This window comes from Gossypium arboreum, chromosome 10 (assembly GCF_025698485.1).
Source record: "Gossypium arboreum isolate Shixiya-1 chromosome 10, ASM2569848v2, whole genome shotgun sequence".
NCBI classification, from domain to species: domain Eukaryota; kingdom Viridiplantae; phylum Streptophyta; class Magnoliopsida; order Malvales; family Malvaceae; genus Gossypium; species Gossypium arboreum.
This window is the reverse complement of record NC_069079.1, coordinates 115,039,362-115,065,354: the sequence shown is the minus strand read 5'-3', so window position 1 is coordinate 115,065,354 and position 25,993 is coordinate 115,039,362. Positions and strand designations below refer to the sequence as shown.

Sequence of the window (25,993 nt, the reverse complement as noted above, 5' to 3'; positions counted from 1 at the left end):
AAGCCATTATTTTTTTTTTGCACTCAATTGGGTAATTGAATTTTTAAAATATAAAAAAAAGACACTCGAACTTTTTCAATTAAAATTAACAACCCTCAAATTTTTTCAGTTATTGCCATCACTATCGCAAAAGCGTTACACGTGGCAAAAATGATAAAATAAAATAAATAAAATTATAGAAAATTATAAAATACTTCTTCTTTTGGTGCGATAATTTTTATAATTTTTACTTAATTTTATAATTTTACATTTTTATAATTTTCTTACAACTTTATAACATTTTATAGTTTTTTATATTTCTATATATTTTATAATTTTTACGATTTTTATAAAAAATTCTAATTTTAATAAAATTATTTTTATTAAAATTTAATAATTTTATTTATTTTTATTTTTATCATTTTTGTCACATGTCACGCCATGATTGTGACACGTGGTGACTTTAATTGAAAAAATTAGATATAGTTAACTTTAACGGCCAACTATTAAATTAAAGGTTAAAATGTATTTTTTAATGTATTTTGACAGCTTAAATATCCAATTGAGGGCAAATAAAAAAAGACTTAGTTGCTTTTTTTGAAAAATTTAAAGACCATTTTAATATATTTTAAAAGTTCAAATATTCAATTAATTAAAAAATAATCACTTTTTTTAAATTTGACAGCTTCTAGACTCTTAAACTTTTAATATATTTGATAATTCATAATAAAATTATTTCATAAAATTTTGCAATGAAATTTTAAAATAATAATAATAAATAGATAAAAAAACTACTTGATAAAATTCTTTTGTCCATCATTTAATATTGGAATTTATCGAAGATTCTAAATTATATATATTATGTATTTATATTAAATAGTATTTTATAATTTAATATTTAATATTCAATATTCAATATTCAATATTCAACATTTTAACTTTTAAATCTATTAAACAATAATAAAAATAATCATTAACGATACTAGAATATTTTTAATAATTTTATAATAAAAATTAAAACATAAATTCTAATACAAGGAAAAGAATGTTAAATGTCATCCAGTTTATAAATTTAATTTATTATTAATAGAGTTAAAATGAGGTGGCAAAAGACTATTGGTGACCTGACTTTAAAAAAAAAAGAAGTCAACATGTTGAACGGTATTACATCCAAACAAACAATCATTTTCAACAAACTTTTCCATCAGATTCTTTCCTTTTTTTCTTTTCTTTTTTTTTTTTTTTTGCCTTTCACTCTACTTGAGCTCTCTCCTTCCCCACTAATGTCTCTTTTCAGCTGATCCGCCTTCCATTTTTCATTTTTTTTCCTTCGCATTTTCCTTCATTTTCTCAAAAAGAATCCCTTGAACCAAATGGACCTTTAAAGCACAAAGAAACACAAAAGTACAAAGAGAATCTTAGGATTTTTCACCTTTTCTTTATTTCTACCTTTACTCTCCTTTGTCTCTTTGCTTCAACCTAGTTGCCATTTTCCCCTAGTTTTACTCGATTTTTCTTTTTTTTTTTTAAAATTTTTAAATTGTTTCTATATTGTCTTTTCGATTTTAGCTCTGTTTTAGTTGTTAAATAAAACGATGTTAATTTTTGAAGGAAATTCCTTTTTCGAGTTTTGATTTGCTTAAGGTTTGTCGCCGACGTGAAACGCGGGGTTAGCTGCGATCGAACTAGGTTTTTTTTTTAAAAATGGTTTAATGTGGTGAAAAAGAGTGAGAGAGGTTTCGATCGTGTGTGCGCGGGTGCATTGGGAAGTGATGGATCAGAGTATGGTTCAGAAAGTCTATTGCTATTATTTGTAAATGCTGAAGTCGGAAGGGATGGCTGCGGTGAGGGCGGAGCAATCGAGGACGGCGGATGTACCGGAGAGGGCTATTGAGTTGGTAAACCTTTTTACTTTGATCCTTTTTAGAATGTTTATAATTATAAAAGGAAATTGATTGGTATGTTGCTATTTAGAGTGAATTACGCTATTACTTACCTATTTGAATGTCTTAGCTTGTCTGGTGACAAAATGGAGAATGGAAAATGGTTGTTACTATTATTATTAGCTTTGTTGAGTAGATTTCTGATTGAGAGCCGTTAAGCATGTTGTTAATTGTTTTTTTTTTTTTTTGGTGTGTGTGCGTTTTCTCTTTTCTTTGAATTAATGGAGTTGGATATGACTATGATTGTGGTTGGTGGATTTTGTTTTGTTGGTGGGTGGAATAATCGTTACTTGCTACAATGGATAGGGAAAACTTGAGTTTCTTGTATTAGGCAAGCATTTGAGTGTCAAGGATGTTGTAACCCATGATGTCCCACCACGCCCCGATTGATGAAGAAAATGTGTACATTTTAAGAAATAGAAGGAAGAAGAACAAATATTTTTGTTGATAAGAAAAGAAACATAGGGAATATATTTATGATTGGTAAATGTGGGTGTATTAAAACAAGAATGATGGAACTTGATGACAATACCTTACTTGAGGAAACTATGAAATCTTTTAATATTGAATATTGTTGAAATTAACTGGCATAATTAGCCATTGCTTAGATGGAGATTCTGGATGAAACAAATTTGATGTCCAGAATATTGATTTTCATAAATTTTATACGAAATCAGAACTTCAGTGGAATGTGGAGATTGTTATCCGATTAGTTTTTTTTTTTTTTTGCTGTCTGGTGAACTTCCTGATTTAAATGTGATGTTCTGCGTTATCTTTTTAGTTATTTCATACTTGCACATAGCATTATGATCATATTATCAACAAGCAATAGGTGTAGTGACCAATGTGTTGCGTTCCTTTAATCCTTGTTGACATTTGGTCCCTGGTTCAAACTTGAACACCCTTTTCCCCTACCCTTTAATAAATAAATAAAAAAGAAAGAAAACACATTGTGATCATATTTTCCTTAATAAATTCTTATATCAATCCACAACTAGAAATCTTTTCTTTCCATATATAATTCAGTTTGCAAGTTCGATTTTCTGTGGTTTAATTCATATTTTTCAATTTATTTATTTATTTACGACAGGCCATCACTGCCCTTAAAAAAGGTGCGCCATTGCTCAAATATGGTCGTAGAGGAAAGCCCAAATTTTGCCCCTTCAGGCTGTCTAATGTAAGAACGAATGCATTTGAAGATGCATATGTTAAGTGTTGTATGTATTTCTGTTAATAAATCTGCAGTCATTAACTATTTTTCCTGTTTGTAAAAGTCATCTTTGAATGCGGCTAGCTTTGTATCTGTCTTACTATTTATGTAAACTATGTTTCATGATGGAGTTGTTGAAAAGTTGATGATCTTTTTTACTTTTGGGAAGTTAGATGTCTGAAGAATTGTCATTCTACGACAGTGAGCAGAAATTTTTTTATATACCTGTACCAGGAAGGGGGTGTTAGATGATCTCTTCTTAGTTATGAATGGCTCTGATACATTTTATGCAGATTGTTTTAACAGATTTTAGATTAATAACAACAAAATGACTGTTTAGCGATCTCGACATAATTACTTTTTTGAATAAATTTTCAGAAACTCAATTTTAGAAGCCTCTTTACCTAGAGTTTCATAAACCTTACTGGAAAGATTACAAAATCTAGTCGTAAGTGATTATCACCGGAGCTTCCTGCTTCCTATATGTTAGACATGCAAGAAAAGTTAACTTCTAACAAAATGAAGGTTTTGAATTTACAGTTTTGAGCAACTATTTTTCTTGTGTAAACAGTTGCTGTTTAACATCAACTAAGTGTGGGGGCTTATGTTGCTTAGAGGTTGCAACTAAGAGTGTTACCTATGGTGAATGCATGTTGGCACTTAGGGTTACTTGTTTGAGAGGAAGGAAGGCTAAAGGCTTAATACAATGGTTAAACTACAGAGTAGGAAAGTGATAACGAAACCCAAGTATTATATTAAAAAGGTTTCTTTCCTTCCTACCAAGAAAGCCTTAGGAATGGGTTCAAGAATTCAGTCTTATAAGTAACATTGCTTACAAGAGTTATATGTTAGGACACAAGTGAAAAATATGGAAATTGTTCATTGAAACTTGTAAGTTGCTGTATCATTGAAGCAATGAACAAACAGAAGTGACATGTTAGGACACAAGTGAAAAATATGGAAATTGTACATTGAAACTTGTAAGTTTCTGTATCATTGAAGCAATAAGCAAACAGAAGTGAACCATCAAGCTTGTGATGATGTGTGAGGCTTACAATGGTAAAATTGCATCCCCCATCCCAACTTTATAATTTAATTTTGGCCCCAATATAAAATTTCCAGTTTCACCCTTACTTTCTGGAATTGTTGTATTACACAGCTTTTATCCTTTGCTATTTCTATGCTTTTACTAGATTTTGAAGAATCTTTGTGTGTCAATTTTATGGATAATAGCAAGCATGAGACTGAAATCTGACATGTAAAAACTAGGTAACAGTACTAAGAAGAAAAAGATAATACTATTTGTAAAGGGAAGGACAGTCCTAGGTGGCTTCCTTAAAATGCTTTCTTTATTGTTTGTATGCTGCTTTCCTTAGCAAATATGTGAGATAATTCAAATGTGCTCATAAGGTATGGCATTTATTCAATTTGTGAATGATGTTTTGCGGTTGCTTGCCAATAGTCTACCTCCAATATGTCCACACTGAATTTTGTTGGTTGCATTTTGTTTCTTTTGTTCCTTTCTGTGAAAACAGTCATCTTATTGGTGTTTGCATCAAGAGCCTACTGTAACCTAAAACTTCATTTCCCACATGTCTTCTCCTTCTTTCTTTCAGGATGAATCTATTCTAATATGGATCTCTGGGAAAGAGGAAAAACACCTTAAACTAAACCAGGTCACCAGAATTATACCTGGTCAGCGTACTGTAAGTTTATCCTTGTCTATCTTTTGTTACATGTGTTAGTTATATCAAGCACTAAAGACTAAGTCTACATAAATTCAAGTGATTCTTCATAGTAACAATTGCAATGTTTGAAGGTTTTTGCTTTTAAATATCATTGAATGAGAATTTTCTTTTCCTGAATTCCAAGTGATGTTTTACTTGTATTGTTTACTATCCAAATTCTAAATTTGTAAAGTTTTTAATGACGTGGTATGCTTGAGGTAGATTACTTTGTTTCATGCCTTCATGGAAACTGACAAGTGACGTAGCCTAATCTGGCAGGTATCTTAGCCACATGTTTATTTGTAGCTTAGCTTACATATTCCAGTTGCATGACTCCTAGGTTATAACAGATATGCATTTAGATAGCTGTTATTTTTCCAATTTCTTTCTGAAGTGAGTTTTTAATGAGTTGGAGTACTTTTATTCAAATAAAATATTTCAAGCTGGAGTTCATTAATTGAATTCCAATTTTAGTTTTAGCAATAATAAATGCAAATTCGCAACTGTTTTGCGTGTGGAATTTTATTTGATCTTTTTTTTTTTCAATTTTGCTCATTGCAGCCAATTTTTCAGAGGTATCCTCGGCCTGAAAAAGAATATCAATCATTTTCTCTTATATATAATGATAGATCCCTTGATTTGGTAAGCTTCCCATTTCTATTCCCTGCTAGAGAATTGTGCACATGTGCCTAAGTTCTAGTTGTTTGATTCTCCATACATGCATAATTATTGCATCGTTAATTATTTACCGAGTTTTTGTTGGATGAAACTGTTTTATAGTCCATGAGTCCAACTTCTATTTTGCACCAGATTTGCAAGGATAAAGATGAAGCAGAAGTCTGGTTTACAGGTTTAAAGGCACTGATATCACGTGGTCATCATCGGAAAGGCAGACCTGAATCTAGAAGTGATGGAGTTTCATCTGAAGCAACTAGTCCCAAAGCACCTACCCAAAGAAGTTCACCTTTGAGCTCTCCATTTGGTAGTGGTGCTAGTTCACAGAAGGTTTTTTTCCCCTTCCATTTTCTGTGTTTTACTAAAATCTTTTATATATATATAGTGAGAATTCTCTTGTTCCTGATATAGGATGGGATGGATTCTCTTCGCCTTCATACTCCACATGAGAGTCCTCCTAAAACAGGTTTAGAGAAGGCATTATCTGATGTAATATTGTATTCTGTGCCTCCCAAGGTGTTTTATCCTTCAGAATCTGCTTGTGGATCAATGCATTCTCAGTCATCGGCAGGTTCAGATGGAAAAGCTGGGTTCATAAAAGGTTGGAATGGGGATGCTTCCAGAGTTAGTTTATCTAGTGCTGTTAGTTCCTCAAGTCAGGGGTCTGGTCACTATGATGGTGATGCTTTAGGTGATGTTTTTATTTGGGGTGAAGGCATTGGAGATGGTGTGTTAGGTGGAGGAATACATAGAATTGGAGATTGTAGTGGTATTAAGATAGATTCTCTTCTGCCTAAAGCTTTGGAATCTGCAGTTCTTTTGGATGTTCAGAACATAGCTTGTGGTGAGCAACATGCTGCTTTGGTAACCAAACAAGGAGAGGTTTTCTCTTGGGGAGCTGAATGTGGTGGCAGACTGGGGCATGGTGTGGATTCCAATGTCTCCCATCCAAAACTTATAGATTCTCTTAAAAATATAAATGTTGAACTTGTTGCATGCGGAGAGTACCATTCTTGTGCTGTAACGCTTTCTGGTGAAATGTATTCATGGGGTGGTAGCTCAGGCAATTTTGGTTTACTTGGTCATGGAACTGAAACAAGTCAATGGGTTCCAAAGAAATTAAATGGACCTTTGGAGGGAATACATGTTTCATCAGTGTCTTGTGGACCGTGGCACACAGCTGTTGTCACTTCTGCTGGACAATTATTTACTTTTGGTGATGGAACATTTGGCGTTTTAGGACATGGTGACCGCAAAAGTTTGTCTGTACCCAGAGAAATAGAATCCCTCAAGGGCCTACGTACTGTCCGAGCAGCTTGCGGTGTTTGGCACACTGCTGCTGTTGTTGAAGTTATGGTTGGGCCTTCAAGGACCAGTAATTGCTCTTCAGGAAAACTTTTTACTTGGGGGGATGGCGATAAAGGTCGTCTTGGGCATGGTGACAAAGAAGCTCGATTGGTGCCTACTTGTGTTGCCGCTCTGGTTGAGCCTAACTTTTGTAAAGTATCCTGTGGGCATAGCATGACCGTTGCACTTACAACCAATGGTCATGTCTATACTATGGGAAGCCCTGTTTATGGGCAATTGGGAAATCCTCAAGCTGATGGAAAACTCCCTATCCGAGTTGAGGGCAAGCTTACAAAGAATTTTGTTGAAGAAATAGCTTGTGGTGCCTACCATGTTGCTGTTTTAACTTCAAGAACTGAAGTTTACACTTGGGGAAAAGGTGCAAATGGACGGTTAGGTCATGGCGATACAGATGATAGAAATTCTCCATGGCTTGTTGAGGCTCTAAAAGACAAACAGGTCAAGAGTATTGTTTGTGGCACAAGCTTTACTGCAGCTATCTGTCTTCATAAGTCTGTGTCTAGTGTTGATCAATCAAAATGCTCTGGCTGTCGTCTTTTGTTTAATTTCAAAAGAAAACGTCATAACTGTTATAATTGTGGACTTGTATTCTGCAACTCATGCAGCAGTAAGAAGTCTTTTAAGGCTTCGATGGCACCAAATACTAACAAACCTTATCGTGTTTGTGATAATTGTTTTACCAAACTCACAAAAGCTTCTGAAACTAGCTCATCAAACCATTATGCTCTGAGTAGAAGAGGAAGTATGAATCAGGGACCAGATGACAGTGTTGAGAAGGTGGAGAAGTTGGATTCAAGAACCCCTGCCCAACTTAGTCGAAATGCTTCAATTGAATCATCTAAAGAACTGGATGGTGGATCTTCCAAAAGAAACAAGAGATTGGATTTTAATAGTACTCGAGTTTCACCATTCCCAAATGGAGTTTCTCAATGTGCTCCTCTAAACAACCCCAAAACGTCAAATGCTCTATTTGGGTCATCCAAGAAATTTTTTTCCACTTCTCTTCCTGCATCACGAATTGTATCCCGAGCAACATCACCTACATCTAGACGAGCTAGTCCACATCGTGCTACTACACCTACACCAACTCTGTCAAGCTTTTCATCAAAGAAGGTTGTTGTGGACGATGTTAAAAGGACAAATGAAGGTCTAAGCGAAGAAATTGTTAAATTAAGAACTCAGGTAATTTTACAAGTTAAATTATTTGCAGGGAAATGTGTTTTTCCTTATAGTTCTTAGGTTTCCCTTTTTCTTTTTCTGCATTAGTTGTTTGCAGAAAATGTGCTGCGGAAGGATGGAAGTTTAAGTTAAGTAAATTCTGTATGCAAATTCATGCCTATAAAGTTAGTAATATATCAATATAAATAGCTAGCTCTGGATTTTAATATTGGGATGGATTGAATTAAACTGTTTTTTAGTCTTTAAACTTTTGGTCTTTGCACAAGGGTGTTAAATTTGTTTGCTGCACCTAATTGGCTATGTGATGTAGGTTGAGGAACTTACTCGCAAGGCACAAGTTCAAGAAGTTGAGCTTGAACAAACAACTCAACAGTTGAAGGAAGCCGTAGCAGTAGCAACAGAAGAGACTGCAAAATGCAAAGCAGCAAAGGAAGTCATAAAGTCTCTCACTGCTCAAGTAAGTTAATTGACTCATTCCTAAAGCCTATTTATGGAGGGTTTTAACTGTTTATTTATTATTTTCACATCATAATTGGTAATCTTTAGTTTCTATGACTTAAAATATTTGTGCCTGATCTTCCTATAAGCCATTGTGCATTGTCTCAGGTAAGTTTTGAATCCTTAAAAACTCTACTGTGCTAAAGTTAAGAACTTTTTGAAATATTCATATGTCTCAAAGAGACCTGGATAGGATGGAAAAACGTCTACAAATAATAGGTTTCATCGTCCCACACCCGCTCCATGTATAGTTCCCAAAACACCTACCTCCTGCCTCGCTCTTGTTGGGGCTTAAATGTCATTCATCCGAGCTTCCAAAGATGATAAGTCCTTGAAATACTAAGTTATTTTTGACCTACTAAATATCTCTTAATAGTATCATAAAGAGAAGGGGAAAACCTTTCCAAAATGGTGCTTTATGTCCTTGTCAACCTTTCTACTTCTGTGTCAAATCCCATAGTTTGACTACTTATATTTAACACTAGCAATACTATTTAGGATATTTATGAGATTCTCTATTGCTACATCAATCATGTATATGGGGATGCATGCTTAATATTAGTTCTGAAAGTTTCTATTAAATTAGGGGGAAAGTTAGCTCTTAAAGAAAAGAAAGGCTACTTCCAAGAGTACAAAAGCAGCTTGTTTAAGTATCTAGGTGGCCTGATTTGTATGATTTCCTTCGTGAAATTTGCAAACACCCAAGTCACTTATCAATTGCTAGAGTGTCAGCAGCTCCATAAGTTCTACTTGCTTGTAATTTGCAAATCTATGCACTTTTCATGACCATTGTTAGAAGGTATCTATATGAAGATGCAAAATGCTTGGTTAATTATTGTCCAATCTTGAACATGAGATCTTGGGTTCCTTAGAATTTCATGCATCACTTCATTGGGGCCAAAGTAGATTGCTTAGATCTCAAGACTTCATCCAATGTTTAACTAGTTTTCTTATTTTATTTATGGCAGTTGAAGGAAATGGCTGAAAGATTACCGATTGGTGCAGCAAGAAGCAGCAATTCACCCTCTTTTTTCTATTCTAGCTCAACTCCTCCTCGGGATGTTTCTTCTGCAGGCAGTGAGCAATCGAGTGGTCCAATAAGTTGCCATGAAATGGATTCAAATGGATCAAACAGCCTAGTGATTTCTAATGGGTCAGGAACCATTAATAACAACCTTTCAACCCACACTGATGTCTATCATTCCGATGGAACAGCAAAGAATAGGAACAGAACTACAAAAGTTGAACCCAACCATGGGGATGAATGGGTTGAGCAAGATGAGCCTGGTGTATACATTACCCTTGTTGCATTGCCTGGAGGTATCAAAGATCTTAAGCGTGTTCGGTTCAGGTTTGTTATGACCACTGCCAACTTTTTTGCATTTAAAGTTAAACAGCCTGAGATTCTGAGTTTTCATGGTCTGAAAAAAGGATTAGAACATCAATTAAAGGGATTGATTGAACCAACATGTGCCTGATTGAAACTTTAGTACTCAGTTCTGATTGGGCACAAGCATTAAGCAGTCCATAGTTCTCCAGCTGTTCCATGACTTAACAGATGCATTGGCCTCTTACTGCTTACTCTATGTCTTCCTTGTTTATTTATTCAAGTAAAACACAAGAGTGCAGGGTTGTTTTACTGAAGCGTTCTTATTCAAGAGCAGTGTAAATAAAAAACTTAGACCCTGTTTAGAAACATCCGTATTCTCTAACCTCGTTTTTTTTTTTTTTTTAATCATAAATCTATTTTTTTTGTTCTAGTTGTTGGTCTTTGTTTATCACTCCCACCTCTTAAACTACATTTGACTATGGTCATTGTTCTCATGATGGCAGTCGGAGGCGTTTCAGCGAAAAGCAAGCAGAACAATGGTGGGCAGCAAACAGGGCTAGAGTATATCAGCGGTACAACGTTCCCTTGGTTGACAAACCCACTCTTGGTGTGGGAAGGGAAGGGTTAGCTCATTGACTTGGCAGATTCAAGACTCTGGCTACTTAATCCGAAGTTCATTCCGGGCTACAGCTTTCAAGACTGAGCCAAGGTAAGATGCCCTCAATTTTGTTTTAGTTTTGCGAGGGTGTGTACTAGTTCTGGTTTCGGCACTCTAAATTTCGGCTGTAAATGTATAATTGTACTATGTTGGATTTTAGGAGATAAACTGTGAGGAATTGATTGAGTTCTTTATGACTAGGCTGCGGAGGGCTTTGTATTCGAAACTGATTGTAAATGCATAAGAAATTACTAACAGTCTGATTGTATAGCATTCATAAACTGAATGCATCATGCATGTGCTTGTTCTTTAATTTCTTTCTTTTTTTTTTACTAAACGGTTGGTTTAAGCAATTTGATTCTGCCAATGATGCCTTGTTTGTATTAGAAAGGCCGAGGTTTTGGGATTTGATAGTTCAAGTTTGAGTCTCACCATCAACAATTATTAGAATTCTGGTTTTAAGTCTTATCATGTGGATCATGTTAGGATATATTTCAATTTTTAGTTCGTTGTGATTTATGTAGTTTGCTATTCTAGTTATAGTTTATTAAACATGTATTATTTATGATTGTATTTGTAAATTTCTTCAAAAATAATTTGATTTTCATAAATTAAACAAAATAAACTTTCAACCCTAAGTTTTTTTGATGAATTATAAGAAAGGGTAAAAGCTTATAACAATGTGACTAGCTTGACTCGAACTAAAGTCCTATAGCAATTTGACTAACCTGACTCGAACTCAAATTATACCTGCGACAATGAACGCTCTAACTATCAAGTTAACACATGGGATTCTTCAACCCTAAGTTTTGACTATATCTAATTGAAATGTAACTTCCTGTGGTTTAATCTTTGCTGGTTATGTTGGATTACATCCTTGCTTTTTTCTTATCTCTTTTCAATAAGATCCTACCAGTACTATGATATAGATTTTTCATTTGTCTAGTAAAATTTTATTTAAAATTATTATATACAAATATATTTTAATTTAATGTATTTAATATATTGTATGTGATTTTACGCATTTAATATTAACTATTTTTAAATATTTTACTTTTAATTGTAGTAATTAAGGTTAATTAATATTTTTATTTAAATTATTGAATATAATTTAAATATTATAATAGAAAATTTTCAATTCATAATTAAAATATTTTTAACATATTCAACTTATGATATAGTTATATTTTATATAATTAATGCAAAGTAACATGATTCAAACTAAAAACTAATTAAATTAATTAATTTTAATATTAATTAAGTGATAATTAAGATTTTTATAATATTTTTATAAATAAAATTAGCACAATTTCTATTTTAAAATTAATATGAAAATTTTCAAATAAAGTGTAAATGAATTATAATTATTTTTAAATGTATATATATGAGATTATATATTATATATAGATTAATATGTTAAACTTTGAAAAATATTTGAAAACACTGGTAATATAATTAAATTTAATAATTTTAAATATAATATAAAAACGCGGTATTTTCATGGATTATTGGATGAGATTAAAAAGCGTTATATATCACTTTTAAATTTTAAATTCAAAAATATAACTAAAAGATTGTAAAACTAAGAAAAGTTCTTAATAAATATAAAAATAATATAATAATTTAGTGTATTTAGTATAAATATTATATTTATTTTAAATATTTTAACATGTTTTCTATATTTAGTATTTAAACTTAACATTTTTTTTTAATTTACTAAAATATTTCTATTCAATTTCACACTTGATATATTTTTTCTTAATTTAGTACCTAAACTTGACATTTTTAAATTTAGATAGAAAAATTATAAATACCAATTTGAGGGACTAAATGAATATCTAAGCATTGTAAAATTATCAAATCTAATTCTGACTATTTTGAAGTTGAGTAAAATTTCAAATTAAATATTTTAATAAGTTTTATAGTACAAAAACATAAAAAAGTTGAAGCATTCGACAATCTGAGCATCTAAGCCTAACCGAACTCGCAGAAAACCTAAATAAACAAAACAAACGGAAAACAAGGGAAGACGTTATACTGAGCCGACATGGCAAGGGACAGCTGCTTGGCTCGCGTCACCGCTGGGGTCGCCGTCGGAGGCGCTGTTGGCGGCGCCGTTGGTAAGTTTCCTATTCTTCCACTGCTCGCTAAAACCCTACGCCTCATTCCTCTGTTTTAGTTAGCTACTGAAAACATTGAAACCAATAATTTTATTTGAATTACAATAGCAATAGCTATAATTATGGCTTTGAATTATTTCCAGAAAGCAAAAATAAATTTTAAGAAATAGCTATAATTATGGGCTTAGAATTTTAGAAGTAAAATGTTTAGATTTCTGAATTTAAGGCTTTTATAACATATATAAAGTATTTTAATAGTACTTTTTCTTTTCTTTTTTCTATACTGATTTAGCTGATTGTTTGCAAAGAAAATTACGAGTAAAAGGAAAACCCCAAACTCGAAGAATTTTTTTTATTTATTTTATAAAAAAATAAATGTGAAACTAAAGCCCCACTTTTTGTTTAAGAATGGATGGTGGTTTTTTTCTTTTCAGTATTACACTATTACACTGTTACACCATTATGCATGCTATTTTCTTATTTCCTAGTAATAAGAGGGAAAAGAAAAACAAATAAAGGATAATATTTATGGTCTTAATTTTGTACAAATGTGGAAAATTGGTTCTTTTACTAACTTTTTTTATGGATGGCCAAAGAGGAAAAAGAAAGGCTGAACTAATGATTTTTGGTTAGCTAAATACTTGTTTTGACGTTTCTCTCTCTCTCTCTTTTCTTCTTACTGTTGATTCTTTGATTTGTTTCATGCTTAAGTGTCTATGCTTATTGTGACATTGAAAAGCAATTTTATGGAATATGTGTTTAAATGATCAAGCAATTATCTTCTTGATAGTATGTTTCAATTGGTTCACTTGAGAAAATATAGTGTGCTTAAATTGAAAAGAAATGATTCAGAGACAAAAGTATTGTTATTTGTAGTTTTGGGATCTAGAACTGTGCCATTGTTACTTTTTTGGCATATGTCAAAGCACAATACAAATCCCTTTACAGCTAATGACAGGGAGCTTGTCCTCTTGCATTTGGTAAATCTCAAACCGTCCTTCCCAAGGCTTTCAAACCCAGACCTTTAGTTGGAAGTTAAAGTTCTAAGCATTAGGGACACAGTGTTGGAATTCAATGCATCTGCACATAGTTTTCAACTATCGAGGAACATGCAACACCACTATTTTGTAGAATGTATTTAAAGAAATAGTTGGAATTCTAGGATAATGTGCTCGACACCCATGTTTGATCTATGGAGATTTGATCCTCCTAGGATTGTCCAAATTTAATAAAAAAACTTGAAAGAGTCGGCCTACCTGTGTCGGATATGTACTCGAATTTGACACTCACCTGAATATGAGTAACATAGATGTAATTTGAATGTCCTTAGAGGTTAGAAGAATGAAGATGATTAGCATAAAATTAGGCTGCTCGAGGGAGGTGGTTTCAAGGACACGGTATGCTATTAGTACCACCTTTTAAATGCAGCTACATTCTACCTTTATTGCAAATATTTCTTTCCAAGATCCAATATTTTTGACACAATTCTTTTAATTATTTATTGCACCATATTATATCACGTAAATTTGTTTATGATCATGAATTAGGCTCATTTATGTGACTTTGCTTGTGCAGGTGCTGTTTATGGGACTTATGAGGCAATTAGGTACAAGGTAATGTCCAATATTTTCCTTTTATTTCAAGAGAGGTGATAAAACTATCATGGATATATATGATTCATATTTCTATAGCCCATGAAATGATTATGTCGTGTTTTGCTGTTTTTCCTACTTCCATGGTGACGGAGATAGTAGTTAAATATATCTGGCCACGCAATGGCATAAAATGGCTTTGTGTATGTCAATATTCATATTTTTGAGTTGTGCAGGTTCCAGGACTGCTGAAGATTCGATATATTGGGCAAACCACATTGGGTAGTGCAGCAATATTCGGACTTTTCTTGGGCGCAGGGAGCCTAATACATTGTGGGAAGTCCTACTAAACCAATTCATTGTTTGTGTTGAAGACCTTGAGAATGTATTTCTCAGAATGGTGCTTAGCTTTAGATATAAAAAGAAATGGTGTTTAACGTTTGCAAGCCTCGGTTTTGTTCTTTGAGCTTCCTCTATTGCCTTTCTGTGGGAGGATGCATACTTGGGAATACATTTGACTTCAATCAATGTTGCATAAATGTTTCTCCTTTGTTATTTCAATTTTTATCCCCATAAAAACACATTTAAAACAAAATAAATCATTATTTTGTCAACCAATGTTCAATATTTCTTTCTAAGAGAACAACTTGAAACGTACAGTTGAGAAGCCGAGGCAAAATGAGGATTGAGCTTTCGAGCATTCCAATTTTCATATGATAACGTACAGCAAAAACAAACAAAAACCAATTGCTTGGTGATATCCCAACTGTTCCATCCACGTCAAACCAAAAACAGTTGTCTCAACGAAGCCAAAATAAATACTTGTAAACATTCTACAACCATAGGTCTTACTGCGGAGTTTGGCCATGTGGTGGGGGACCTGTTGGCGGTGGAGGCATACCAGACTGACCACCAGACTGCAATAAGCGGAAGCAATAACATGTTAGTATCATACGAACTTTGGTATTTTTACCCAAATCCAATTGCCTCAGATGAGGCTGCATGAAATGCAGGAGCGTTCCGGCCGTTATACAACAGTGCAGCAGAATCAAATGTGTGTTTTTATGAGTGCTGAATATAGATATGTATCCAAATATGATTATAATGTGGAAATCTAACGAGTATGGCAGCATCGCCTATAGGAAATAGGATGCATAAATGGTTTTATTCTCAATCCAGACAAAATGAAAATAAGCACTTAATCAAATTGGTTTTCAACAAAAGTAAAAGCACGAGCAAAGAATCTCAACAGCTTCCATTAACTTTTCATTCCGCTAAAACTGAAGGGAACATTGAAGTGGAACTGCAGCCTTTGTCCCTGTGGCTCATACTGATGATGCAGGGACAAGGTTCAAACCTCACTCCTGCTTAAGCTTTGGATTATCACCGATTACTATAAAGAGAAGGGAGCATCAGGAAAGAAGGAAAGTGACAGCTATTCATTCATTTACCAATCAGTCCCACTTAAGTGCTTCTGAATGCTGTTCTATCACTAATTCTGGCCATAAATCCAGTCAATGACATTAAATATAAGGGCAGAGACGAACAAGACAAAAGATTGTGAACGACATCATTTACCTGATATGGATTGTACCCAGGCATCATTGGCATCTGACCACCTTGTGCACGATTGAATCCACTACCCTGTGGATACATTTGGCCACCACCCATATTTCCAGGGCCCTGCATATTTTGCATACCATTTGGAAAACCTCCAACTGAAGGGCCACCACTGGTGGGTAATGATCCTGAGTGCATTGGATTCATGCCCATAAAATGACCTTGTGGCATTGAAGGAGGCATCTGATTCATTGTACCTTGCATACCCTAAAATTTTGAAATAAGTTTTGATCAAGCTTCTTAAATTTGTCTCTGGTAAAAGACTGAATCTAAACAAATATCTTAGCACCGCATGCTTATGGAAAAATCCACTTTCCAATCAAAATATGGAATAAATTTTGAAATTTTACAAGAGATGCTTCCATAACCCATACTCAAAAAACTAGTTTCAACAGAAATATCGACTGCATGCCATCCACGCATGCAGCCAGTCAGCAAAGGAACTGTAGAGAATAAAACAGCTTCCCTCTTTGGAAACAAATTAACTATGACCCATTTAGAGAACAATATACAAAAAAGAAAACCAGAGTTGCAGAAAGGAATGATTTATGTAGTAGAGCTATTTACAAAGTCATACCATTGGACCAGGCATTGGCATTGGATGTGATGTTGGCATTGATGAAGGTGGATTCAAAGATCCTGGCATTTGTGAAGCCATACCAAGAGGAGGCATTTGGGGAGGAGGGCGTTGTAAATGAGGATGTGGAAGCAGGGGCATGTGAGATGGAGGTTGTAGCTGCATATTTGGAGGTCCCATTGGCATAGGAGGCATTTGCTGTTGCATTCCCTGTTGCTGCTGTTGCTGAATTTGTTGAGGGTTTTGTTGATATCCATGCTGCTGATTGGCTAGAAGAGATGGATGTGGTCCAGGAGGAAGAGGAGGAGCTCCAAAAGGCAAGGAACCAGGATGAAGCTGCTTTTGATCCCCTTGAGAAGATGCATCAAGAGATGGAACTGATAATGGCATGGGAACTCCGATGCCAGGGATTGTTCCCTCATTCCGGGTTGCAAATGGCCCCGGAGTTGTTGGGCCTTCGGGTGCAGCAAAATTACCAGGCATGCGACCAGCTAATGCAGGATTTTGCTCACCATAGCCTAGAAACAGTTCATAGTGCTATTAAGTATAGAATAAGTATAAACAGTATACTCTGGGATAATTACAGAACAACATTGACTTTTGCAACAAATACAATGAATTGCACAACTGAATCATTCAGGTAGAGTGGAAAAAAAATATAACAGCTTAAAAATTTTTCTCTTTTCGCCTATTACTTTTCCTGATTATTGGGAAGAGATGAAAACAGTAAAAAGCAGTAGAATAAGTAGAAACCTTGATTTTGACCAATGTTAAATTTATCACGAGGGGTATCTCCAGGCCTATTTCTGCACCAAAACTTTGTGGTGTGATCATTGCTACCACTGCATAATTATGAATACAAGTTAAAACACCTGATGATGGGATTGACATATAATACAGATTGATAAGACTCAATGCTTATTAGTATACTGATCTGGCCAGGAATAAATCAAGTTCTATATTCCAAATACAGCTAAAAAGGAAAAGAACAGAAATCCAAATAAAATCAAATGAGTTCTAGTACTAAAAGCAGCAAAAAGAAAAAACAGTAACAACAATCACCATAAGAAACTTGATAATGTTCACTAATGAAATGGTATTGAGTCAGATGAGGATCAGATGACATTTTTCAGCTTTAGAGATTCTCCCAAACATTTCATTCAATTTCTATAGCAGAAAATCAAACATGATATATAGCCAACACTTTCCAGCTTTCAAACAGTGCAGCATGTCAAAAATAGAAGCATATGCATTTTAAGTTTCATATGGCATGCATATATTAGGAAATCAACAAGAAGGACGCAGGACAACCATAAGTCTAGAATTGGGCACCTGCATAGAAGATATCCGATAGGATGCCAGGCAATATCCCAGACGCTATTATCATGTGCATTGGGAAGCTCAATCTGGGGTGTTTCATGCCTGCACATCATAATAATCTTTAGCAAACATAAGTTAAAATAATAATAATAAATCAACTACCATTAATCTGAAAGACGCTAACATATCAAATGAACCACTGAACTTTCTCACTTTTTCTAAGTAAGCCTCTATGCTTTATTGTACCCAAATAAGTCTTTAACCCTAAATTTGTATCCAAATAAGCCCTTATTCTAAACAAAAACTTATATCTCGAATTTTAAAAAGTTAATTGGAACAAATTAAAGGCCAAAGGCTTATCTGGTTATAAATAAAAGGTTAAAAGCTTATTTGGGTGCAAATTAAAGGACTTATTTGGTGTAATAAATGTATAAGGGCTAACGTTTAAAAAAAAAAAAAAAGTGATAAAGTTCAAGACTCTTTTTGTTACTTTAGTCTTCCAAAGAACAACAATAAATATATAACTAATATTTGAAATAAGAGAGATAAATTAGCTTTGGATATGGAAGGGCATAATGGACCTTGCACGTGTATATTAAACAGATGAGCATGTTCCCAGATGAACATCAAAAATAAATTTTAATATGAAAAAATATATACACAATAAAATAATAAATTTTCTTTGGTAAAAGGTCTTGTTCCCTTATAGTATTATCAGCCTTAATGATTATAACTACAAGTTTAACCCCATCAAGGTCTATAAACTGAATGTTTCAAACGTTTTGATGTCTCTGATAATTGGCATTGCCACACACCAACTTAATAATCCACCCTAAATGTATATTCCGAAAGATAAATACCTTATGTAGAGTAAAACAAATAAAATCAGACAAGCTTTGTGACCTGGAGCACAGAGGAAAGGACAAAACTAAAGAATTCAGTAATGCAGCCAGTACTTTGAATCAGAAGACTTACCCAACCAGCCAATGGAAAATAGAGCCATCAAAGCTCCCACTGACAAAGTATTCTTCATGGAATGGGTGCCAAGCCAATGCTGGCAAAATTGGAAATCAATAAGTTTAAGTACCATCCTTATAGAATTCATGCAAGAAAAGAACTAAATGATCATGCACAATAATATCGATAAGCCACAATCAACAGTCTTCTCATCAATTCTATCACAATGGTGACCAAAATCCTGCACTCAAGCATATATTTGATGGGCCAGATGCTTTAAGCAAAAAGGGTTCCACTAAGACTGACCAGTCACATCCTTCCTGTGGCCTCGGAAAGATTCAAGTTCCTTCATAGATCTAATGTCATAGAGCTGAAAAGGACAAAGTGAATATGAAAAAGAAAATATTAACATATATGTGTTTATATATCTACTCCCATCAATTAAATAAAGCAGGGAGAAAAAGGATAGTGACCTTAATGATTTGATCCTTTGCAGCAGTCAACACCCAGTTCCCATTCTGGTTCCATTTGACACAAAGGACTGTATTTTTATGGCCATGACTGCAAAAGACTTGCATTACTTCTCAAAATAATTAAAATTGTTAGCATTTCTATTAGTTTCACCAAGATATTTACTCACAATGAGCAAAGCTCTCTCCCTGTCTTAGCATCCCAAAGTTTCACAACGTTGTCTTTTCCACCTAAAGAGAAGCCAAGCATGGCATTACAATGACAACTTGCAAAATGATCGTGCAAGAAGCTAGGAAAATCAACTTGACACATACCTGAAACCAGTAAGGATTTTGTAGGATGCCAATCAACACTTTTGACATCCCAACCATGGCCTGCCTGAGTTCAAACCATGTAAGAAACTCTTAGGTGAATCCATGCATGCAAGAAATATATGTGTGTGTGTGTATATGCATGTATATACCAATATATGTGCATTTTGACAATCTTTGTCAAAGACAATGCTTTGCAGGAAGATAATGATATTACATATGTAAGTACAAACACATCACCATAAAACTGCCCAAAAACCAGAATACCTAGCGTAATCAATGAGGCAAGAGATTATGCTGCTTCACCATGCCATCAAGAAAATACCTACTACAAAAATATACTAGTTCTTATAGTTGATACTTGATAAGTAAAGAAACATTACCAGTTAATGAACGCTCCTCCTGGCACCGGGCAAAGTCCCATACTTTTACAGTAGTATCATCAGAACAGGAACAAAACTTTAAATCTGTCCTACAAAAACTGTTAAAACAGTACATCTTAACTTCCATACAGATAAAACTTTTACACAAAAAAGAAATGTCAGAAAAGGAACCTTAAGTCACGAACTGATTCTTTGTGAGCAGACTTATTGACCTTAACATTATTCATGTTGTTCTGCCAATACCTGTAAAGTCACGAACACAATTATATCAGCACAAAAGTATGTCTAATTCAAACAAAAGTCCACAAGCATGAAAGCAGTGAGGCTAAATAGCACAAAAGAACAACAATAATATATACTTTATTGCACCACCATCGTCACCAGAAACCATCCAGTTGTCATTGTGACTCCATACCATAGACCTGATAGCTTGATCATGGGCCTAAATATTTTACGGGGAAAATGAGTCCAAAAGCCATCAATATGGATTCTTTAATGAGTAATCCTAATTAAATAAGATAAACATCTCAATTAATAAAAATACCTGAAGAATCATTTCAAAATTGAATGATTGTCCGTTCCATAGAGTAAATTCTCCACTCTGAGACCCTGTGATAAGACGTCTACCCGTGGGAGTCCACTAAGATGAGGAAAAAAACGGGTATAGCAGCTTAGCCAATTTGGTAACTTAAAACAAAAACCATTTTCCCTTTCGGGAACTGGGTGAAACACATTGTTATTCCAGAGAAAATAGATAAACCAACAGTAGAACCAACGCTGTCCTATACAGATACAATTTCAAAAAGAAGTGTCATCAACAGCAATAATGACAAGCTAACCTTTTGCACAGCATAGGCTTAGCTGTGATCATGCATAAAACATCAAGAGATGAGTAATGAAAGCATGCAAGTATAAATACAGGTGCTACTTGCTACCTAACTACACCTAACAGTGATTTGTGGATAAAGATGCACTGAGATAAGTTGAAGGGTTCTGGCTTTTTAGCCATCTGATATCACCGCCTCCTTTATTTTCAATTTGTTGGGTAAACAAAGAAAACCCGAAATTTTAGAAGTTAATTCAATTGGATTTGTATGTATCATGTTAAACACATTACAGTAACATGTGTCATCATTTCTAGCAAGAAAAGCTAGTTATGGAACCTTTTAACTGAAAAACAATAGTCCCAAAGTCAGATGCCAAATAAATTTGGGCTCCATTGCTTCCTCCAAGTGAAGCTAGACCGAAGCATTTAATCACAGAAATAATAGAAAACACTTGGATAAGATTGATTGTAATCTAACTTGCTAAGGAAAAGATAACCCTACTTAAAAAAGATTATTCTAATAAATCTCACCAAAACGCGATTTATAGAACACCGGTTTTTGTTCAGAGATGTATGAACAAATTTGGCAGCAAAGCTTGTGGATGGATTATCTAAATAAGCAGCTGTCGGCAACATCTGCATGGAGGATCAACCAAGTACATATTTATATCTTGCAACTCATAATCCAGGAAATAACAGAATAAAGAAAAAGCATGTTCAGTAACATCAATTGCTGCTGCTGGTGTAGGCTGCAATGTTGTCCTGTCCCGTGAATCCCGCTGTGACATTCGAATCTGCAAAACCACTGCTATTAGATATAAGGACGTCAACATCATTTGAGATTCAAAAGGGAAAAAATTGCGTTTAATATCAATAGAGGAGAACATGTATTCAAACAAAATAAACACCTTCTCACCTTCTTCCTAAGGATATAAACCATTACACCCCTAAGCATGAACAAGGATTATAGGTGTAATGATAGGTTCTACTCATGAATTATGAACTGAATAGTGATGAACACAAAGTCGTTTGGCATTGGTCCAAACTATGATAAAGAGGAGCTACTCTTAGCAACTAGGAAAAATATGACATAAAAAGACATCAAGTTAATATTTTTCCCATGAAGCAAAAAAAAAACATCTTAACACCATACATCAATGGCAAGCAAGACCAAGTCATTTTGCCTCCATATTAATGGATTTTCCAGCAGCAATCTGAAACACAACTCCATAAGTTAAGCTATCATAAAGATACAATTATGGCTATAACAATGCTACAGAGCTTTATAAACTTTAAAATACAGCAGTCAAGTACATTGAATAATAAACTTGAGCAAAAGGCTACAGAAGATAAAAGGAAACTGATATCTATGATAAAGAAATCAATGCCCATATTGATAAAGAGAAGGCCAACAAGCACAATAATGAAGAGACATTTAAGCCATCTAAGAACAAACATAAGCATCGATGTTAATCAGAGTTACCAATCTGACCATGCAACAACTTATTGAAAGATATAGAAAGAAAAACGCTTATGAAAACAACTAAACATGAAAAAAATACCTGCATATATCGCACAACAGTACTAGTATAATCAACAGCTCTCCTTTGAGTCAGCTTTCTCATTCTTTTCGCAGCAAAATTGTCACCATGAGCTGAAAGAAGTATTTAATAGAAAAATAAAAGAATTTTGTCAGAACTAAAATTTAGATAGCCTAACTTCTCTGAATTGTAACTCATCTAAACGGGCAGTTGAGAGTAGCCATACTTTTAGACCTAGAGGGGTTACCAAAAGATAAGGCTCATGGTAGAAAATGAACATCAGAGTGTAAATACACAAGGCTTAGAGCCAATAGAAGCAAACTACAATAAAAGCCTGTAGTACAAGAACATCAAATATCCCCACTATTAACTAGGCAGACAGTTATAAAAAAGCGCAAAAATTAATTGAAGCCTAAAGAACTTGTTTGTTAGAATTCCAGCAGCAAATATGCCTTCCAGAAGAATCTATAAAGCAACCATAAACCTAGGAGCGAAGCCTCTCAACCTTAAGCGCAGTTCCCCTCCCCCCGGTATTCTACGAATTTCTAGACGTGCCTTAATATGAACCAACTTGAACATTGAATTTCAAGAACCAAGTAACTATTTTTCGATAGAATTCTTACAATGCCCACCAATTCGAACCAAAAGTAACAGAGATAATTACTCTACCGTCATAAGGCGGCATCTGAGGAGGAGGAGCACCAGGGTGGTGGTACTCTGAGTTAAGAGTAGTGGAAGATGCAGATGGCTGCCGCATCATTTGCGGAGGCGGAGGACCTCTCTGAAACTCCCCAGCTTGCGGGTGCGGCTGGTTCTGCTGCTGCTGTTGTGGATCACCGTACATCATTGTGAAACCCCAGAGATCCTAAACCCTAAATTCAATTGGAGTGACTGTACTTGGAAAGCGCTGAATAAAACCCTAAACCCTAAATTCTGTTGTGAAATTGGGAGCGGGAAAGCTAGTAGAAATTTTCTAGTGACAAGGAAAAGAAAATAAGACCGGGTTCTGGCCTTTAGTCTTTACCCATTAATGAAAATGGACTAGGATCATCCAGTTTATGAAAATATGCTTAAATCATTCCTTTATTTGATTGCCACAATTAATTTCATTTTAGGTAAATCAAACCTTGCTTGTTTCTTGATTTTAAGATATTAAATTTGAATCTATCGATTAAAGGTTGTTTCAGATCTGATTAATTTGGATTTAATTATTATATATTCAATTTTTCAAATTCAGATAAATTTAAAATTGAATAGGGTGAATTGAAATATTTAATTTTTTTATTGAACCTTAACTCGATTAGCTTTAGTATCAAAGCCCTCGACAAATGCACAAAGAGAGTCTCGTAAATGTCAATTTGTTAAATAAGGTACATTCGATCAACTCAAACCGATTCGATTCATAGAATACGTAAAGAAACTCATCTACTCGAAGTTTTGATGGTCCAATAAAGCACTTAATAAAAATAAGGGTTGTCATAGTAAATATAAAAACTTATATTAAAAGATTTGATTTTGTAACCCTTAAGAATCTCAATCGTAAATAAGTTTTAATCTTGATCGTCGATATAACTCAATTTATATCGTTGAATCTAAGGAAGCTCAACTATAAACAGAGATCTTTCATCTCAACTATAAGCTTTAACCTGTGACAAAAGGATGTAAGTTCCAAACATGTATTAACATCCCGTCTAAGAGTAAAGAAGGACTATAACTAGTTAAAATTAGAGTGGAAGTGCATGGGTTTTTTACGGATATAAGTTAAAAAAAATTATATACCAAAATAGGTTGTCAGCTGGATTATTTACCAAAATAGGTTGTTTTTTTTAATTAGCGCCTATCGGCGACAAAGCGACTCTTTTTATATTAATATATATATATTTTTAAATTCAAAAGGGAAAAATTGCGTTTAATATCAATAGAGGAGAACATGTATTCAAACAAAATAAACACCTTCTCACCTTCTTCCTAAGGATATAAACCATTACACCCCTAAGCATGAACAAGGATTATAGGTGTAATGATAGGTTCTACTCATGAATTATGAACTGAATAGTGATGAACACAAAGTCGTTTGGCATTGGTCCAAACTATGATAAAGAGGAGCTACTCTTAGCAACTAGGAAAAATATGACATAAAAAGACATCAAGTTAATATTTTTCCCATGAAGCAAAAAAAAAACATCTTAACACCATACATCAATGGCAAGCAAGACCAAGTCATTTTGCCTCCATATTAATGGATTTTCCAGCAGCAATCTGAAACACAACTCCATAAGTTAAGCTATCATAAAGATACAATTATGGCTATAACAATGCTACAGAGCTTTATAAACTTTAAAATACAGCAGTCAAGTACATTGAATAATAAACTTGAGCAAAAGGCTACAGAAGATAAAAGGAAACTGATATCTATGATAAAGAAATCAATGCCCATATTGATAAAGAGAAGGCCAACAAGCACAATAATGAAGAGACATTTAAGCCATCTAAGAACAAACATAAGCATCGATGTTAATCAGAGTTACCAATCTGACCATGCAACAACTTATTGAAAGATATAGAAAGAAAAACGCTTATGAAAACAACTAAACATGAAAAAAATACCTGCATATATCGCACAACAGTACTAGTATAATCAACAGCTCTCCTTTGAGTCAGCTTTCTCATTCTTTTCGCAGCAAAATTGTCACCATGAGCTGAAAGAAGTATTTAATAGAAAAATAAAAGAATTTTGTCAGAACTAAAATTTAGATAGCCTAACTTCTCTGAATTGTAACTCATCTAAACGGGCAGTTGAGAGTAGCCATACTTTTAGACCTAGAGGGGTTACCAAAAGATAAGGCTCATGGTAGAAAATGAACATCAGAGTGTAAATACACAAGGCTTAGAGCCAATAGAAGCAAACTACAATAAAAGCCTGTAGTACAAGAACATCAAATATCCCCACTATTAACTAGGCAGACAGTTATAAAAAGCGCAAAAATTAATTGAAGCCTAAAGAACTTGTTTGTTAGAATTCCAGCAGCAAATATGCCTTCCAGAAGAATCTATAAAGCAACCATAAACCTAGGGCGAAGCCTCTCAACCTTAAGCGCAGTTCCCTCCCCGGTATTCTACGAATTTCTAGACGTGCCTTAATATGAACCAACTTGAACATTGAATTTCAAGAACCAAGTAACTATTTTTCGATAGAATTCTTACAATGCCCACCAATTCGAACCAAAAGTAACAGAGATAATTACTCTACCGTCATAAGGCGGCATCTGAGGAGGAGGAGCACCAGGGTGGTGGTACTCTGAGTTAAGAGTAGTGGAAGATGCAGATGGCTGCCGCATCATTTGCGGAGGCGGAGGACCTCTCTGAAACTCCCCAGCTTGCAGGTGCGGCTGGTTCTGCTGCTGCTGTTGTGGATCACCGTACATCATTGTGAAACCCCAGAGATCCTAAACCCTAAATTCAATTGGAGTGACTGTACTTGGAAAGCGCTGAATAAAACCCTAAACCCTAAATTCTGTTGTGAAATTGGGAGCGGGAAAGCTAGTAGAAATTTTCTAGTGACAAGGAAAAGAAAATAAGACCGGGTTCTGGCCTTTAGTCTTTACCCATTAATGAAAATGGACTAGGATCATCCAGTTTATGAAAATATGCTTAAATCATTCCTTTATTTGATTGCCACAATTAATTTCATTTTAGGTAAATCAAACC

The 25,993-nt window shown here is 34.3% G+C and overlaps 4 protein-coding genes across 6 annotated transcripts; 2 read left to right on the top strand and 2 right to left on the bottom strand.

The window, feature by feature from the left end:
* Positions 1–1,155: 1,155 nt before the first annotated feature.
* On the top strand, positions 1,156–10,904 carry LOC108489503 (PH, RCC1 and FYVE domains-containing protein 1-like). Its single transcript, XM_017794100.2, has 9 exons — positions 1,156–1,877; positions 3,013–3,099; positions 4,749–4,838; positions 5,421–5,501; positions 5,670–5,864; positions 5,946–8,084; positions 8,392–8,538; positions 9,548–9,930; positions 10,413–10,904. Exons 1-9 carry the CDS (start codon positions 1,797–1,799, stop codon positions 10,543–10,545), a joined length of 3,336 nt encoding a protein of 1,111 aa, XP_017649589.1. The 5' UTR covers positions 1,156–1,796; the 3' UTR covers positions 10,546–10,904.
* Positions 10,905–12,484: 1,580 nt separating this feature from the next.
* LOC108489266 (uncharacterized) lies at positions 12,485–14,840 on the top strand. The gene is made up of 3 exons (XM_017793673.2): positions 12,485–12,687; positions 14,263–14,300; positions 14,516–14,840. Exons 1-3 carry the CDS (start codon positions 12,615–12,617, stop codon positions 14,627–14,629), a joined length of 225 nt encoding a protein of 74 aa, XP_017649162.1. The 5' UTR covers positions 12,485–12,614; the 3' UTR covers positions 14,630–14,840.
* A 99-nt stretch (positions 14,841–14,939) lies between these two features.
* LOC108489265 (flowering time control protein FY) lies at positions 14,940–23,425 on the bottom strand. 3 transcript variants are annotated; one of them, XM_017793670.2, is made up of 18 exons: positions 22,955–23,421; positions 22,307–22,398; positions 21,470–21,538; positions 21,276–21,380; positions 20,463–20,558; positions 20,278–20,360; positions 20,090–20,161; positions 19,919–20,016; positions 19,539–19,598; positions 19,394–19,454; positions 19,227–19,314; positions 19,060–19,123; positions 18,772–18,850; positions 17,809–17,898; positions 17,230–17,318; positions 16,477–16,994; positions 15,858–16,106; positions 14,940–15,196 (listed from the first exon to the last, which is right to left on the bottom strand). In XM_017793670.2, exons 1-18 carry the CDS (start codon positions 23,130–23,132, stop codon positions 15,128–15,130), a joined length of 2,160 nt encoding a protein of 719 aa, XP_017649159.1. In that variant the 5' UTR covers positions 23,133–23,421; the 3' UTR covers positions 14,940–15,127. The 3 variants fall into 3 exon arrangements, with proteins under 3 accessions (XP_017649159.1, XP_017649161.1, XP_017649160.1); XM_017793672.2 differs by having other exon boundaries at positions 21,470–21,549; positions 22,955–22,978; XM_017793671.2 differs by lacking the exon at positions 14,940–15,196 and adding an exon at positions 15,339–15,672 and having other exon boundaries at positions 22,955–23,425.
* Positions 23,426–24,715: 1,290 nt separating this feature from the next.
* Positions 24,716–25,993, bottom strand: LOC128282543 (flowering time control protein FY-like). The gene is made up of 2 exons (XM_053020701.1): positions 25,536–25,993; positions 24,716–24,984 (listed from the first exon to the last, which is right to left on the bottom strand). Exons 1-2 carry the CDS (start codon positions 25,711–25,713, stop codon positions 24,800–24,802), a joined length of 363 nt encoding a protein of 120 aa, XP_052876661.1. The 5' UTR covers positions 25,714–25,993; the 3' UTR covers positions 24,716–24,799.